This window comes from Arvicanthis niloticus, unplaced genomic scaffold (assembly GCF_011762505.2).
Source record: "Arvicanthis niloticus isolate mArvNil1 unplaced genomic scaffold, mArvNil1.pat.X pat_scaffold_586_arrow_ctg1, whole genome shotgun sequence".
NCBI classification, from domain to species: domain Eukaryota; kingdom Metazoa; phylum Chordata; class Mammalia; order Rodentia; family Muridae; genus Arvicanthis; species Arvicanthis niloticus.
Window position 1 is genome coordinate 16169 of NW_023046208.1, and position 17230 is coordinate 33398.

Here is a 17230-nt window from a genome sequence, read left to right on the forward strand (position 1 = left end):
CAACATTGTCTATGAACACCACTCCCTTCCAGAACTCTCCCCAAACACTCAATGGCTCCAGTCATCTTAGCTCCATGGAGTAGGGCCTCCATTGCCACAGCCCTGAAACAGAGAGTACAGTTTGGTAGGCCCCTGTTGAAGGAGTGTGCTCAAGAGGTGTCTGGAGCAGAGTTTCTCAATCTGTATTTCAAATACATTTCTTTACTAAACTAAGAATTATCTCACAAGCTCAACAGCATCTCCTATGGACACCAAAACCTTTTAAAAATTAAATAATGTTTTTTGCATAGTTTCTCCAATGATCAAATTTCCTAAGTTGCCTGTCACCTCTCTTGTTTTCCTGTCTACCCTCATCCCTGAGCAAAACCTACATCAGTACCTCCTTTGCTGCAAGACATTTTAATTTATTTTACAATCATTTAACTTGAAATAAATTGATTTGTATTGTCTGTGTATATGTGATGTGTATGTGTGTGGTCCTAAATCCTTTATTTTTGAATTTTAAAATCAAGTCCCATTCTGAGACAAAATATGCTATGCTGTGTTTTTTGGAACTAACGACTAAAACTATGAAAAACCTATTTGGAGAGAATAGCATTCCTCTGAAGAGACTCAGTGAGAATGCTTGAGCTTCTGCATGTAGAAAATAGGTTTGAGTGTCACTGCTAAAAGTATATTGGAAACAAAGTTGAAAGATCTTTACCCGATTTTTGGCTTCAAAATCTACGTCGTGCTCAAGGAGCATTTGTGCAATTGGTATGTTACCCCTGGATACAGCGTGGTGGAAAGCTGTATTCCCAGTGGCATCTATCAGGTTTGCATCAGCATCGTGGGCCAGCAATACAGAAACACAATCCACATTTTCTTGCTGGGTGGCCTGTGGAAATTGTACAAAGAAATACATGTTCGATTCAAAGACGCCAAGGGAGACATTTCTACCACTGCACTGAATCGTTTCCCTTAAATCAAACATAGAGCTTCAGTTATGCATATTATCCCTCTATTTTGACACAAAGTCTTCTCAAGTACCCCAGGCTTGCCTAATTTTATAATCTCCCCACCATATATATCTCTTTACAAGTGGTAGAATTTAAGGATTCTGCCAACACACCTAGATAGTCTAAAAATTCAGGTCTGTGCTGGTTGGCTGTTGCAGTGCAGAGATTGGTTAGCTGGTTAGGTTTTGTTCTTTTTGACAATTTGACATAAGCTTAACACACCTGGAAAGATCCTCACTTGAGGAATTGCCTCAAGCAAATGGCCCCTGGCCAACTATGTGGAGTATCTTTTTTTATATAATTTAGATAGAAGTAGGAAAGCCTAGGATCTTAGGGGTGGGGCACACCTGGAAAGAAAGTTCTCACTTGCTTTTTTTTTTTTTTTTTTTAAAAAAAAAAAGCTGAGCAAGCCTTGGTAAAAGCCATGGACAAGCTGCATTCTCCTGTGATCTTGGGATTTAGTTCTTCCCTCTGGTTCCTGATTGGAGCTCCTGCCTTGGCTCCCCTTGAGAATGAAGTGTGATGTGTAAATGTAAGCCAAATAACCATTTCCTTTCCTGAGTTGGTTTTGGTCAGTGTTTTATCACAGCAACAGAAACCAAACAAGGACACACTCTAATCCATTTCATGCCAAAACAGATGGCCAATAGCTACCTTGATCAGGGGTGTGCTGCCTTCATCATCCTGGATGTTAATATTGGATTCGTTTTCTAGTAACAGTATCACTGCTTCAGGATGGTTGTGGGCACATGCATAGTGTATGGATGTCCTGCAATGGAAAGGACATTTAGGGACATTTTTGAATGCTAAATAAGAAGCCCATCACCTTTAACTACTACATAGTATGAAGATAATTTCCTTCTGATGTAAGAAAGTAACCAGAATTTCCTTATTTATTTCTGTCTACTCAAATGTTCATTTGCTGTGTGTGCTAGGGATATAGTGCATGGCTGTCCCCATTTAAGGGAGGTGTTCTATCACTACCTTCATCCCTGCACAAAGCAGCCTGTCTGAATCCTAGAAAAGGTCCCAGTAAATTGATCTCAGTTTGAATTTAATTCCTACTCTAATATCTGGCTCTTACTAGTTACTACTTGGGATTTCTATGAGCTTCATGACTCCATTTCCCAATCCAAAGAATGGAGATTAAACATAGTATCCGTCTTACACGGGGCTGCGGTGATGCTTTTAGTTTGGATGGGCAAGAACTGCTAGAATTACAAACATTTACAGCTCCCGAGGGCTTAGCATTTGCCTCTCATGATAATGATTTCTCTTCCTTGTGATAACAAACACAACATTTCAGTGAAGGAAAAACAGGATTCTATCAACAGTACACATACAAAGATTTTATATTCAAAGAGTTTTACATTTCTTTAAAAAAATCTGTCTAACCAAACAGGTCTTGAACTAGATAATCCTCCTAACTCATCCTAAATAGTGGCCGGTGACACTGTGGTTACTTTCTTTTATCATTCACAGTTTAGCCTCTCTAACATTGGAATGTCATTTATCATTTCTAATTTTTTTTATACTTATAATTGGCAGAATTTTTAACTTTGATACTCTATAAAAAAACAAAAGGTTATCATGAAACCCATTGCGCCTTACAGTAAAAAAGTCAGATTCCACAGGTAAATGACATTTATACAGATCACTAGTATCTATGTAAATCTTTAAAAAACAAACAAAACTCTAAACTCTCAGTCATCAATGCTTTGATTTTTTTTTCTTTTCCACATTTCTGTTTTATGACCATGAGTAGTGTGTCTGCACGTTGGACAATCAGGAACACAACTTAGTCCTTAGGTAATAGATATAGTATTCATGGTAATCCAGGCACCAAATGGTAGCAAAGCCGGACCTCATGCTTTGCCATAAAATGATCAATGTGCTCTTGACTCACACCAAGACCGGGTAACCATTCCTACAAGCTGATAACCTATGTCATCCTAGCTCCCTCGCTTGATACTCCAAAAGCTTTAAGCAAAATGAAACTCGGGTTCCAAAGTGTATGGTTCATTTCATTTCGTATTTAAATTTATAGAATGTGAGGAAGCTTGACTGGGCAGAGAAATATAAAGGTATAAGAATGGAAAGATCTGGATAGATAGTAGAATGTGTATTCTACACAGTAAATATCTAAGTTATGTGTGGGGGTAATAAATGGACTGACAGAATGAATAACTACAGTTGCACAATTCAGTGTTTGTACGGAAAACATCCAATAAGCAAAAGAATACCTTAAAACTGTAGTTTATAATTTTTTCTTCTTTTATATGAAGCTCCAATTAAAAGACTAGCCCCTTAGAACTACAAATGATCAAGAAGCTGTGGAGTATGGAAATATACTGTTGTCATTGATTCCCCTTTATTACCTAGTACTACATCAAAAAAATGGGGCAAAGAACTAAACCAAGAATTCACAACAGAGCAATCTCAAATGGCTGAGAATCACCTAAAGAAATGTTCAGGTCCTTAGTGCTCAGAGAAATGCCAGTCAAAGACCCTGAGATTCTACCTCACACCAATCAGTAAGGCTAAGATCAAAACCTCAGGTGACAACACATGTTGGGGAGAATGTGGAGAGAGAGGAATACTCCTCCATTGCTGGTGGGTTTGCAAACTGGTACAACCACTGTGGAAATCAATTTGGAGGTTCCTCACAAAATTGGAAATAGATTGACCTGATAACCCAGCAATATCACTCTTGGGAATACACTCAAAAGATGCCCCACCATGCCAAAAGGGCACGTGTTCCTCTTTGTTCATAGCGACCTTCTCTGTGATACCCAGAAGCTGGAAACAACCCAGATGTCCCACGACAGAAGAATGGATACAGAAATTGTAGATCCTTTAAACAATGGAATACTACACAGATATCAAGAGTAAGGACATCCTGAGTTTTGCAGACAATAGGATGGAACAAGAAAATACCATCCCGAGTGAGGGATCACATGCCCAGAACGACATGCACGGTATAGAATCACTAATAAGTGGATATTTGCCAAAAAATGAATAGTACAAAATACCCAAGATAGAGTCAAGAGAACACAAAAAGGTCAACAAGTTGAAGTGCCCAAGTGAGGATGCCTCAGTGCCACTTGAGAGGGAGAAGAAAGCAACCATAAGCGGGGAGGGAGGCAGGAGACTGGGAGGGAAAATGGATGTGGGGAACAGAGGGGAACAGGTTCTGGGATTTGCTGGAGGAAAGTACTGAAGTCCTGAGGGCCAGCAGAAAGAATGAAAACAGGCAACCTTGGGAGGTAGGAGGTTTGAGGACCCTCCAGAATGTACCAGAGACCTGGGAGGTAAGAAACTCTCAGGACTCAAAGGGAAGGGTCCTTAGATGAAATGTCCTACATCTGGAAGAAAAAATCTGTAGAGCCCACCTCCAACAGAAAGTGAGGGCATCGAGTGAGGGATGGGATTGCTACCCCCACAGTCAAACTTCTGACCCATAATTGTTCCTGTCTGAAAGAACTGCAGGGATACAAAGGGAGAAGAACCTGAGAGAAAGAAGTTCCAGTGCAAGGCCCAAATTGGATCCAGCTGAAGGGAAGGCTCTAAGGCCAGACACTATTACTGAGTATATGGAGAGCTCACCAAAAGGGACCTATCATGACTGCCCTCTGAAAGACCCAACAAGCAGCTGAAAGAGTCAGATGAAGATATTTGCACCCAACTAATGGACACAAGCTGCTTACCTCTGGGTTTGAATTACAGAAAAGCTGAAAGAAGTTGAAGAGAAAGGTGACCCTGTAGGAGGACCAGCAGTCTCACTTAACCTGGAGCCCCGAGATATCTCAGACACTAGGTCACCAACCAGGCAGCATACACTAGCTGATATGAGGCCCCCAACACATCTACAGCAGAGGACATCCAGGTCTGGATTCAATCAGAGAAGATGCACCCAACCATCCAGAGACTGGAGACCCCAGGGAGTTTATAGGTCTGGTGTGGTCTGGGGTGTGTTAGGGACATCTTCCTGGAGACAAGGGGGTGGAACTGTCAGAGGGTGGACCAAAGGGAGTAGAATCTTGAGTGTTAAAACAAATAATGATAAAAAGGAAATAAGAATGAGGGACTGGGATGGTTGGTAAAACTCAGTTGGTAAAACACTTGCCCTGAAAACCTGAGTGCAGATGTGGGGATGAGGGGATCCCCAAAGCTTACTTGCCTGCAAGTCTGAGATTCAGTGTGCTCCAAGAGTGTGAATCAAACATACCATGGATTTGGGAGATTGAACATGTCTCTAAAATGGAGGGACCTTGGAGTGGAACTCACAGGGAGGCCTAATGGTCTGAGCTCAGTCCCCAGAACCCACAATGTGGCAGAACAGAACTGTCAAGTGATGAGTCCTCTGACCACCACACACTTAGTTCCACATGTGTGGGACACAGGAAAGTAAGAGGAAGACAATGTCAGTCTCTGTCCTTCACATGTGTCAATGCACACTCGACATGTACACAGGGTGAGAACGGGGAGCAGGGTCATAGTTCCAGTTCAAATGCCTTTGTTTGATCCATTAACAAACATGGGTCATATTGATCTAAGAGTTTTTGTTAGTTTTTTTTTTTTGCATTCAAGTTGACAATTTATCTTATGATAAATTTTTCAGTGTTGTGTATTAGTATTCATGGCCTATATAGTAAGACAAATCTAGACAGGTGGCTTGGCTCTTAACAGCTCTAGTTTTGTTTGTAGAGAACTAAGTTTTGATTGCCAGGAACCACATGGCAGCTCACAACTGTCTATAACCCCAGTTCCAGAGAATGCAGCACCAGGTTCTATCACACATGGTACACAGAAAAAACAAATAAGCAAAGGTCCTCTGTGTGAGTGTGTGTGTGTGTGTGTACAAAATTTCAGTGTAAACATAATAAAATGATGAAGTTTCATTAAGGCCTAGGTGCTGCTGTTCCAGCATGTGCAGGTCTCCTATGCTTTAGAGCATTTCACAGTATAAAACACCGGGGTCCCCAGTTAAAATGAGTCTAAGTATGACCTCGTTCCTTTCTAAGGATGTAGCCCTGGAAGTTGATTTCTCTCACTGCTTGGCCCTGAGTGCCCCTAACCTTTTTCACCTTCTCTGCACATGCCCCACAAGCAATTTCATGCCCCATTACCTGCCCCTCCTATCATATTCATCCACATGATGTTGACTGGACTGGATTAATCTTTGCATTATATCATGGTCACCCACACTGGCCACTCATTGTAGTGGACCCATGGGGTGATACCCGATCAGGTAGAGGGGATTTTTCTGATGATGCATGCTTCTAAAGCCCAGACATGAATGCCACAGGCAGGTGTACCAGAGTCCCCTTTTGGGGACTTGTATTGACTGGACACTGTAATTGAGATTGTTCTGCATTATTAGGGCCTAGGGCCACCTAAGACATTTCCCTCTCTTTTCTCCCCCTTAGCTGATCACTGCCTCCCAAGTTCTACAATAAGTGTTTGCAGAAGAAAAAGGCAAGTCTTGCCAGTGAAACACAGGAGAGTCCTGCCAGTTCAGTATGAACTGAACTGTGCTTCAGCACCTAGCAGTACAGCTGTGCTGGCACCACCACAGTGACATGCTGTGAGCACACAATGGTGCTGGCTTAGCAGCTGGAAGCTATGCTTATGCTCTGTGCATGCCTGCCTCAGTCTCCAGGGCCAGGAGCCCACCCTCCTTGGTCCACTTACAAAGCACTGTCAGTTTCAAGTCTGCAGTACATCTACCTGTACGGCCTTCAAAGGGAATAGGGAGAGGAATTATGTGATGGTTCAGGTCCTTAGCAGCTCTGTAACCCTGGGAACATGTGACCCCAAGAATAGCTTGATGGTATTTCCTCCCAGAAGTATTTTGTTCCCCTTTCTAAGGAGGACCTAAGCATTCACACTTTGGTCTTCCTCCTTCCTGAGTTTCACGTGGTCTTTGAATTGTACCTTGTGTATTCTGAGCTTTTGAGCTAATATGCACTTATCGGTGAGTGCATGGCATGTGTATTCTTATGTGACTGGGTTACCTCACTCAGGATGATACTTTCTAGTTCCATCCATTTGCCCAAGGATTTCCTTGGTTTTAATAGCTAAGTAGTAGTTCATTGTTTAAAAGTACCACATTTTCTGTATCCATTTCTCTGCTGAAGGACATCTGAGTTCTTTCTGGCTTCTGGCTATTATAAATGAGGGTTCTATGAACATATTATGTGTCCTTGTTATACGTTGGAGCATCATTTGGGTTTATGCTCAGCAGAGACAGAAGCAAAGGCCATCCAGAGACTGCCCCACCGGGGGACCCATCCCATCATATACAGACACCAAACCCAGACCCTAATGCGGGGGGCCAAGAAGTGCTTGCTGACAGCAGCCTGATATAGTTGTCTCCTGAGGGGCTCTGCCAGAGCATGACAAATACAGAGGAGGATGTTAACAGCCAACCATTGGACTGAGCCTGGGGTCCCCAATGGAGGAGTTAGAGAAATGACTGGAGGAGCTGAGGGGATGTGCAACCCCATAGGAAGAACAACAACAGCAACTAACCAGACACCCCAGAGCTCCCAGGGACTATTCCACCAACCAAAGAGTACACATGGAGGGACCCATGTCTCTAGGCGAATATGTAGCAGAGGATGGCCTTGTTGGACTGCACTTAAAGGAGCAGCCTTTGTTCCTGTGAAGGGTCAGGCTCCAGGGTAGGGCAATGTAAGTGCAGGTAGTCAGTAGACAGTGGGTGGGTGGGTGGGTGGGTGGGTAGGTGGGTGGAGGAGCACCCTTATAGAAGCAGTGTAGGGGGGATCATATAGGTTCTTCTGGTGGAGAAACTGGGAAAGGGGATAACATTTGAAATGTAAATAAATAAAATGTTCAATAAAAAAGAACACACACAAACACACACACACACACACACACACACACACACACACACACATTCACACACCAAGAGCCTGAACTGATGAAGAAAATCCTGAGTTAGTAAATCCAGCTATCATTATCTTATGATTAATTTTCCAGTGTTGTACATTAGTGTTAATGGCCTCTATATTAAGACAAATCTAGACTTGTGGCTTGGCTGATAACAGCTCTAGTTTTGTTTGTAGAGCACTCAGTTTTGATTCCTAGCACCAACATGGCAGCTCACAACTGTGTATAGCTCCAGTTCCAGGGCAGCAAGCACCTGATTCTATCACACATGTTGTATCAAAAATGCCTATGGGCAAAACTCCCAAGTTTGTGTGTTTCTCTCTCTCTCTCTCTCTCTCTCTCGCGCTCTCTCTCTCTCTCTCTCTCTCTCTCTGTGTGTGTGTATGTGTGTATCTGTCTAGTAAATTTCAGTGTAAATGTCATAATAAATTGATGTAGTTTCACTAAGGCCTGGGAGCTGCTGTTCCATGGTGTGCAGGTCTCATACGCTTAAGAGCATTAAGCGGGAACACAATGAAAAGGAACCTAAGCATGACTATTAGGATTGAGCCCTGACAGTTGATTTTTCTCCTCGCTTGGCCCTGATTGTCCCTGACAATTCCCACCCCTGTATACCAATCCCCCCTCACCAATTTCAAGCCCCATTACCTGTTTCTTCTATCACACTCATCCACATGGTGTTCATTGGAGTGGATTAATCTCTGCAGTGTATCCAGGTCCCCAACACCAGCTGCTTGTTGCAGTGGACCTATTGGGTCATATCCAATCCTATACAGAACAAATTTGTTCTCTTCCGGAGGTTTCCTGCAACTACAGCACAGACAACAATGCCACAGGCGGGTGTACCAGCGTCGCTTTCTGGGCACTTTTTTTGTCCGTACCTCATAATTGAGGTTTCCTTCCATTCTTGAGGCCTAGGGCCACCCAGGACCTTCTTTCCCTCTCTTTCCTTCCCTTTAGCTGACTGCTGCCTCCCAAATTCGACTGAAAAAGTTTGTTGAAAAAAAATGCCAATTGTTCACTAGAGAAACTCACGAGACTCCTGCCAGTTCAGTGTCTACTGAACTATATGCTTCAGCACCTAGCAGTACAGCTGTGTTGGCACCACCAGTGACATGCTGTGAGCACACAATGGTGCTATGCTTATGCTCTATGCCTGCCTGCCTCAGACTGCAGTGGCAGGAGACCACCCTCCTTGGTACCTGTGCAAAGCACTGTCATGTTTGACTCTGCAGTAGATCTACCTGCATGGCCTTCAAAGGAAATACTGAGGGGAGTTAGGTGATGGTTCAGATTATTTGCAGCTGTGTAGCCCTGGCAAGATGTGGCCCTAAGACTGGTCTGATGGAGCAAAGAATAAATCATCTTGAGTTAGTAAACCTAGACCCAATACCACAAATATTTTATGTGTTCTCTTTAAGGATGTTAGGGTTTTTTTCAATCCTTCCCTTGTCCCTCTTGCTCCTGCCTCACTCACTATGCCCGTGCTTGCTCCAAGCCCTGCTCCCTCCAGCCCTGCTTTCTTTTGCCAGAGTACACTGTAGCTGTATTCAGATCCCATATGAGGGCATCAGATGTCATTACAGATGGTTGTGAGTCTCCATGTGGTTGCTGGGATTTGAACTCATGATATCCTGAAGAGCGGCAGTGCTCTTAACTGCTGACCCATCTTACCAGCCCAAGGATGTTAGTTTTTAAGGATCTTATATGAGAACTATAATCTGAGTAACCACAGTGGATTCCTACCTGGTAAGAAACCAGTGGGGAGAAGAATATCTTCCAAGGAAGAGGAAGTAGTGTATAGTGTTATGAAGAGATAAAGAAAAGCTAGAATAGGAGGGTTTAATAAGAGGTAATTGGGAGAGACAGGTAGAGGCATAGCGTACACCCTTCCACCTCCCTCGCCTGTTTTAGGCCCCATTACCTGCCCTATTATATTTATCCTATTATATTCCTCAAGATGGTGTTGACTGGAGTTGATGAGTGTCTCCGTTGTATCCAGGTCACCCATGCTGGCAGCCCATTGGTATGGGCCCATGCATTCATATCTGATAAGGCAGAGGCTCAGTTTCTTTTGGTTATACAAGCACTCACACAACCTTGGCAAGCAGGCCTAGGTAAAGGAGGAAATAAGGGGAGGGACAACAAACACTCAAGGCTCTTTGGAAAACTACATAGAAATCAGCTACTCTAGAAGCTTCCCGTGTGTGTGTGTGTGTGTGTGTGTGTGTGTGTGTGTGTAGCCTTGGATGTCCTGAACCTAGCTCTGTAAACCACACTGTTCTCAAACTCATAGAGACCTACATGCCTCTGCCCCCTGAGTGCTGGGATTAAAGGTATGGGCCATCACCACCCTGCTCATTCTGGGTACTTCATAGAAATGAAATCATCTAATATAGAAATGTCATCTTTTTGGTGTTTGGATTTTTCAACAGAGTTTAATGTTTGTAATGTTTATTCATGTTGTAGGATATTATCAATATCTCCTTTCATATCTAGATACTAGTCCATTGTATTAATACACCCCACTATGTTCACCCATTCAACACACTGTGTTGTTTTGGGTTTCTCTCTTTTATCTTTTATAACTTCTATGCACATTCAGGTGCTCGAGGCTCTACTATTTCATATTTACAGTTCCAACAGGAATAAGAAGGTTCCCAGTTCTCAGTTCCTTTATAGTCTCACATGTGCTCTAGCACTTGTAGATGACAAGTGCTCCACCACTGACCTACATGCTCAGCATATATACATATGTTATCTATAAGTGATAACTTTATAAAACTATGTATGAAATATATTTGTCAACTCCAGTCCACTGCTCTATGAACTGAGGTAGAGAAGTCTCCACAAAACAACTGGATAAAGTACTTGCAGACTAAATGCAGGAACACATCAAAACCACCATCCATCATGATCAAGTAGGCCTCATCCCAGGGATGCTGTGATGGTTTGGTTTATAAAAACTCATCAAAGTAATCTGCTATATAAACAGACTAAAAGAAATAAATCAGGGATTGAGGATGTTGCAGTGACTGAGGGAACAGTTTCAATTTCATGAAGTCTCATTTATCAATTTTCATCTCACTGCCTGAGGCATTGGTGTTCTGTTCAGGAAGCTGTCTCCTGTACCAATGCGTTCAAGGCTATTTGCCACTTCCTCTTCTACTAATTTAGTGTAACTCTCTTTACATTGAAATCTGTGATCCACCTGGACTTGACTTTTGTGCAGTGTGATAAGTCCAAGTGGGTCTATTTGCAGTCTTCTACATGCAGACATCCCGGATGATCAGCACCATTTGTTGAAGATGCTTTATATATATATTTTTTGTATTGTATGGCTTTGTATTCCTTGCCAAATTATCAAGTGTCTGTAGGTGTGTGAGTTTATTTCAGGGTCTTCGATTCAATTCCTCCGACTGAACTGTCTGTTTCTATATCAATACCATGTAGTTTTTATTACTATTGCTCTGCAGTACAGCTTGAGGTCAGGGATGGTGATTCCTGCAGAACTTCTTTTATTGTCTGGGGTTGCTTTAGTTATCCTGAAATTTTTGTTTTTCTGTAGGCAGTTGAGAATTTCTTTCAAGATCTGTAAAGAATTGAAGTTTTTGTGGGAATTGCATTTAATCTGTAGATTGCTTTTGGTGAGAGAGTCATTTTCACAGTTAATCCTACAGATTCATGAGCATGGGAGATGTTTCCATCTTCTAATATCTTACTCACTCTCTTTCTTCCAAGACTCGAAGTTCTTGTTATACAGGTCCTTCACTCTCTTGGTTAGAGTTACACAAGGTATTTTATATTACTTCTGTTCATTGTAAAGTGTGCTGTTTCTCTAATTTCTTTCTTGGCCAGTTTATCATTTTATATAAAGGTGGGCTACTGGTTTCGTTGAGCTAATTTTTTATCCAGCCACTTCACTGTCGCTCTTTATTAGCTGTAAGACTTCTCTGGTAGAATTTTGGGGTCACTTCTCTGTACTGTCATATCAACCACAAATAGTGATACTTTTACTCCTTCTTTTCCAATTTGTATCCTTTGATCTCCTTGAGGTGCCTTCTTGCTCTGTCAAGTACTTCAAGGACTATAGTTGAGAGATAGTGGTGGAGTAGGGAGCCTTGTCTGTCTCTGATTGTAGTAGAATTGCTTTCAGTTTGTCTCCACTTAGTTTGATGTTGGTTCTCTCCGCTTGCTATATATTGCTTTGATTTCATTTAGGTATGTGCCTTGTATTCCTAATCTCTCTAATACTTTTACCATGAAGGGGTATTGGAGTTTGTTAGAGAACTGTTTAGTATCTAATGAGATGATCATGTGATTTTTTTCCATTTAGTTTACATGGTGAATTACATAGATGCATTTTCATATATTGTTGGAGTCCAGCCTCAACACAGGATTAGGGTTTTCAAATGGAAGCAAGGATATCTGGAAGGCACATGAGAAAATTAGGGAAAGACTGAAGGAAGCTGAGGAGGAGGGCGACCCTTTAGGAGGACCAGCAGTCTCAATGTATGTGGACCCCCAAGATTTCAAACACAGGACGATCAAAAAGGCAGCATATGCCAGCTGATATGAGGCCCCCAACACATATACAGCAGAGGGGTCTGTGTTCAGTCAGAGAAGATGCACCTAACCCTCAAGAAACTTGAGACCTCAGGAAGTATAGAGCTCAGGTGGAGTAAGGGGTGGGGGTGGGAACAACCTCATGGAGAAAGGGGGTGGGTTGGAGGTATGGGATGTGGAAAAGTGGGAGGGGGAGGGTGGAGCAGGGTGGGATAAAATCTGGACTTTGAATGAATGAATGAAAGAAAGATAGAAAGAAAGAAGGAAAACACACAGGCATTTTTTTCCTCCCTTCTTCAGTCTTCTCCTCCTCCCTTCTCTTCCCCTCTCCTCCCCTCTCACCTCCTTCCCTTTCAGGTCTGCTGGAGCCTGCTGGGGCGAGCGGTTGGTGCAAGACATCCACTCTCCAGGCCACCTGGCAGGTAGGTGGCTGGCGGGAAGGAGGAGGCAGGAACCGCGATGGCGCCTAAGAAGCATGGCGGTGGTGGAGGGGGTGGCTCAGGGACCAGCGCGGGGTCGGAGGGAGGCGGCTTCGCCAGTTCGGCAGTGGTGGGGTGGCAGCGGCTTCTGGAGGCAAATCCGGCCGCGCGGGCTGTGGAGGCGGAGGCAGTTACTTGGTCTCCTCCTCCTCCTCCTTGGCGGCTGCAGGGGCGGTGGTGGCCGCGGTGTTACAGGTGAAGAAGATGAAAATGGAGCATGTCCAGACTGACCACGAGCTTTTCCTCCAGGCCTTTGAGAAACCAACACAGATATATATGAGCAATTTCCCCTGTGTTCTGCGTTTAACGCACATATTTGCGGTTGGGTTTTCTCCAACAGAAAGTGATTTCACCACTGGCATATTAATAAGCACGAATAGGTTTTTATTCCAACTCCAAACACTGTGGTTGAACAACATCACCTCAATCTTTAATATCCTTATAAGGTATTGCATTTTCACATTCTTTATTTATAAAGGGTCAATACTGCTGTAAATACTGGTATTTTTAATGTTTTAATTTCATTCCACCACCATCAGATGCAGTTCCCTGTTTGGTTTAGTAAAGGGACATAAGCTTTCTCATGGTGTCTTCAGAGATTTATGAGTGTAAATACTGATTTGGCTGGTCTTTACGATGTGTTTAACTGTGAGGCTATTTAAATAGTGTGGATGTGACTTGTCATCCAGTATTAAGTTCTTAGTTACTGGGTTTTGTGCTAAAAAGTAAGAAAGAGGAAGCTGCAGTTTTCATTGTAGGCTCCCTGGCTGGTAAACTCTCCTCATGAGTTCACTGTACTCTCATTTTGCCTCTGGGTAGTGGGTTCTGAGTGTTTCTCCTGGGCTTTAATTTGCTAAAGCTGTGGACATATGTAAAAAAAAAAAAAAAAAGATTATTTTAGGGAAGATGTAGCTGTAGAATTATTGCTTAATGCTTAAAAGAAGGCTAGCATTGTTTGCACAAAAAATTGGTGATTTCCCTCCCCTGAATAGTCATGAAATTACTTCTGTTGAGTAAACATTTTATGTCATCTTATAATAAAAGCTGAAATGCCCTTTGTTTCTACTTCTTTAAAAAAAAAGTTTTTCTATATGTACCCTTGAGAATAGATTTTAAAGAAATCATGTAGGATGATAAAGCATTTGAATGGTACAATAGATGTAAAGAAAAATTCTTTTTAAAAGAAATGTTTGTTTTACATTAAATGTTTACTTGAAATCAATGATTTTGTGCATAAGGTTCAATAATATAAAAAAAAGGAAAGCACACAGGCAATGTTTTGGGGTACAAGCTGACAGGCAACTCTGGAGACTTGAGGCTGTGCTTTCTTCAGTCTCTCTTTCAGGCTAGCACACTCTCTTTCAGGCTAGCACACTCCCTTTAGGGCTAGCACACTCTCTTTCAGGCTAGCACACTCCCTTTAGGGCTAGCACACCCTCTTTCAGGCTAGCACACTCCCCTTAGGGCTAGCACATTCTCTTTCAGGCTAGCACACTCCCTTTAGGGCTAGCACATTCTCTTTCAGGCTAGCACACTCCCTTTAGGGCTAGCACACTCTCTTTCAGGCTAACACATTCTCTTTTAGGCTAGCACACTATCTTTCAGGCTAGCCCACTCTCTTTCAGCTAGCCCACTCTCTTTCAGGCTAGCAAACCCTCTTTTAGGCTAGCACACTCTCATTCAGACTAGCTCACTCTCTTTCTTGCTAGCACACTCTCTTTTAGGCAAGCACTCTCTCTTTCAGGTTAGTACACTCTCTTTCAGGTTAGCACACTCCCTTTAGGGCTAGCACACTCTTTTTCAGGCTAGCACACTCCCTTTAGGGCTAGCACACTCTCTTTCAGGCTAGCACACTCCCTTTAGGAAAGGGAAAAACGAGTTAACTCTTATGGAATGAAGACTTCAAGATGTATATGTGGATCAAATTGATCCTAAACTTGAATGTATTCTGGTTATTTTACCTTCAATTCATTCTCCTTCCAGGCTCATTATGCAAAGGGAAGATAGTATTGTGTAATATGTTTTCTTAGCTCATAAACAAAATTGAAGAATTATATAAAAAAGTTTTCTAAATTAATTATAAAAGACAGAATAAGACTCCATCAATTGTCAGGAACAGATCTGGCCAAAATTGTGGTACCTCTGCCTACTGTTGAGATTATTTATATCATTATGGGTGATACATGAGGATTTGCAAAGAGCTTCGAATAACTACTTAGAAATTAATAACAAATATCTGAAAAGTAAACATATATAGTTTATAAAAAAAAAAACTAATTGGATCCTCCCATGCATTATAAAGAGAACACCAATTCTAGAGGCACCAACATTTTATACTGATGCAAACAGGATAGGGATGGCAGGTTATGAGTCACAGAAAACAAGCAAGGTGATCAAAAGTCCATATACATTGGTTCAAAAGTCAGAATTGTATGCAATCCTTATGGTATTATTAGATTATCTTGAATCTCTTCATATAGTTATTGATTCCTTATATGCAGAAAGAGCTGTTTTGCATATAGAGACTGATGATTTTGTTCCTGATATCTCAAAATTAACTTTGTTACTTATGCAATTGTAACAGATCATGAAAAGTAGAAACTGCATTATATATTACTCATATTTGGCTTCTTACAGGTTTGTCAGATCCAATGGCACAAGATAATGAGGAAAATAACCAAGTACTAATGGGAAAGATGTTAGAAGCCTCAAACTTTCATGAGAAACATGTTAGTGGGAAAGGTTTAAAGAAAACATTTCTATCACTTGACAACAGGCATAGAAATAATAAAAAAATTATCTTGCATGTGCTTTATATAACCAAACACTATTACCTGTTGGCAGTAACCCTAGGGGTACCAAAAGAAATGACATCTGGCAGATGGATGTTTTTCATTCTGCAGAATTTGAAAAACAGAGCTATATACACCATAACATTGACAGATACTCAGGGATTCATTCAATGGCCAACTGCTTTAAGTTCTGAGAAGGCTGATTTTGTTATTACACACTTATTGGAAATAATGGCAATTATGGGGATGTCTACACAAATTCAAACTGAATATGCTACCACATATGTATCCAATAAGATGAAGCAATTCTTGGCATATTATAATATAAAGTATGTTACTGGTATACCACACAATCCTACAGGACAACAATTACAGAAAGAGACAATCATACCTTTAAAAAGATGCTTACTAAACAAAAAGGGAGAATAAAAACCTACAGGCAGAGTAAATAATGCATTATCAACGCTCAGTTTTCTTAATGTTGCGGGGAAAGGAACAGCAGCAGCTGAGAGACACTGGGTTATCGAAAAAACTGAGGCACTAGGCAAGCCAATATACTATATGAATGTGTTGACATTAGAATGGAAACCTGCAATAGTTTTAAGATTTGGAAGTTGGTCTTGGTATGCATAATTATTCTATTATATCTGACTTTTCTATATCTTTCTCCTTCTGATCTGGTGATTTCTGTGACACTGGGTGTTCCCTGATGTAATGATTCTTAAAACAATCAAAACTTGAGGCCTAGGGGGACATCACAGCACAGTCCTAAAGGCCCAGGTGTTCTCATTCTGGGAACAATGCAATAACTGCACAATGGTAGTTTCAGATTAACGTTTGATTTGCAAAGAAAGTTTGTAGAAATTATGTCTTCAAATATTAGAAAAAGGAAGCAGAGTCACATACTGCTAGAGTCATACACGGCCCATTGCCAGAAAGTGAAGAAATATACTGGAGTCATGAAGATCACTGGTGTGAGAGACACAGCCATGGGATAAGGGAAAATGGAATAAGAGAGCACAAACATGGGATACTTTAATTCAGAAAGGAAAAGCTGTTGCACCATCATGTTCAACAGGTAGAAGCAAAAGCTAGCAGAACTCCTGAGTTAGGGATTAATCTGATACTTTCTAGCCACTGCCTGGTACTTTTGCCCATGCCAAATATTATTAGAGCTTCACAGGAAACTGCATGCAACTGACGTTGTAGCTTTAAACTCTGAAGTATAATAAGTCAAAATTTAAAGTTTAAATAATGATAAGTTTGCAATTTTTGTTTTGGCCATGGCCCTGGGAATAAGGGAAGCTTGAATTTTGGGGGAACAATCTTCATTCTTAATGTTTAATTACTCGAGAGATGTGGCTGGTCTTTTCATTCTGATCTGGTAATGATTACGCAATGTCTCTTTTTCTACCTGCCATTTCAGTAGCAATAAAACACTGGGTGAGTCAAAGGCAAGAAGAGAGCACACAGAGAGTGA

The 17230-nt window shown here is 41.7% G+C and overlaps 1 protein-coding gene across 1 annotated transcript in view; it reads right to left on the minus strand.

Annotated features, from left to right (window-relative positions):
- LOC143441101 (uncharacterized) overlaps positions 1-17230 on the minus strand; it is a 35240-nt gene that overhangs the window by 15837 nt on the left and 2173 nt on the right. The window contains exons 2-5 of the mRNA XM_076928188.1: positions 13094-13209; positions 8562-8723; positions 1653-1767; positions 704-877 (exon numbers count right to left, since the gene is read on the minus strand). Of these exons, the coding sequence (XP_076784303.1) occupies positions 704-877; positions 1653-1767; positions 8562-8723; positions 13094-13209 (567 nt within the window). The remainder of the gene's footprint in view (positions 1-703; positions 878-1652; positions 1768-8561; positions 8724-13093; positions 13210-17230) is intronic.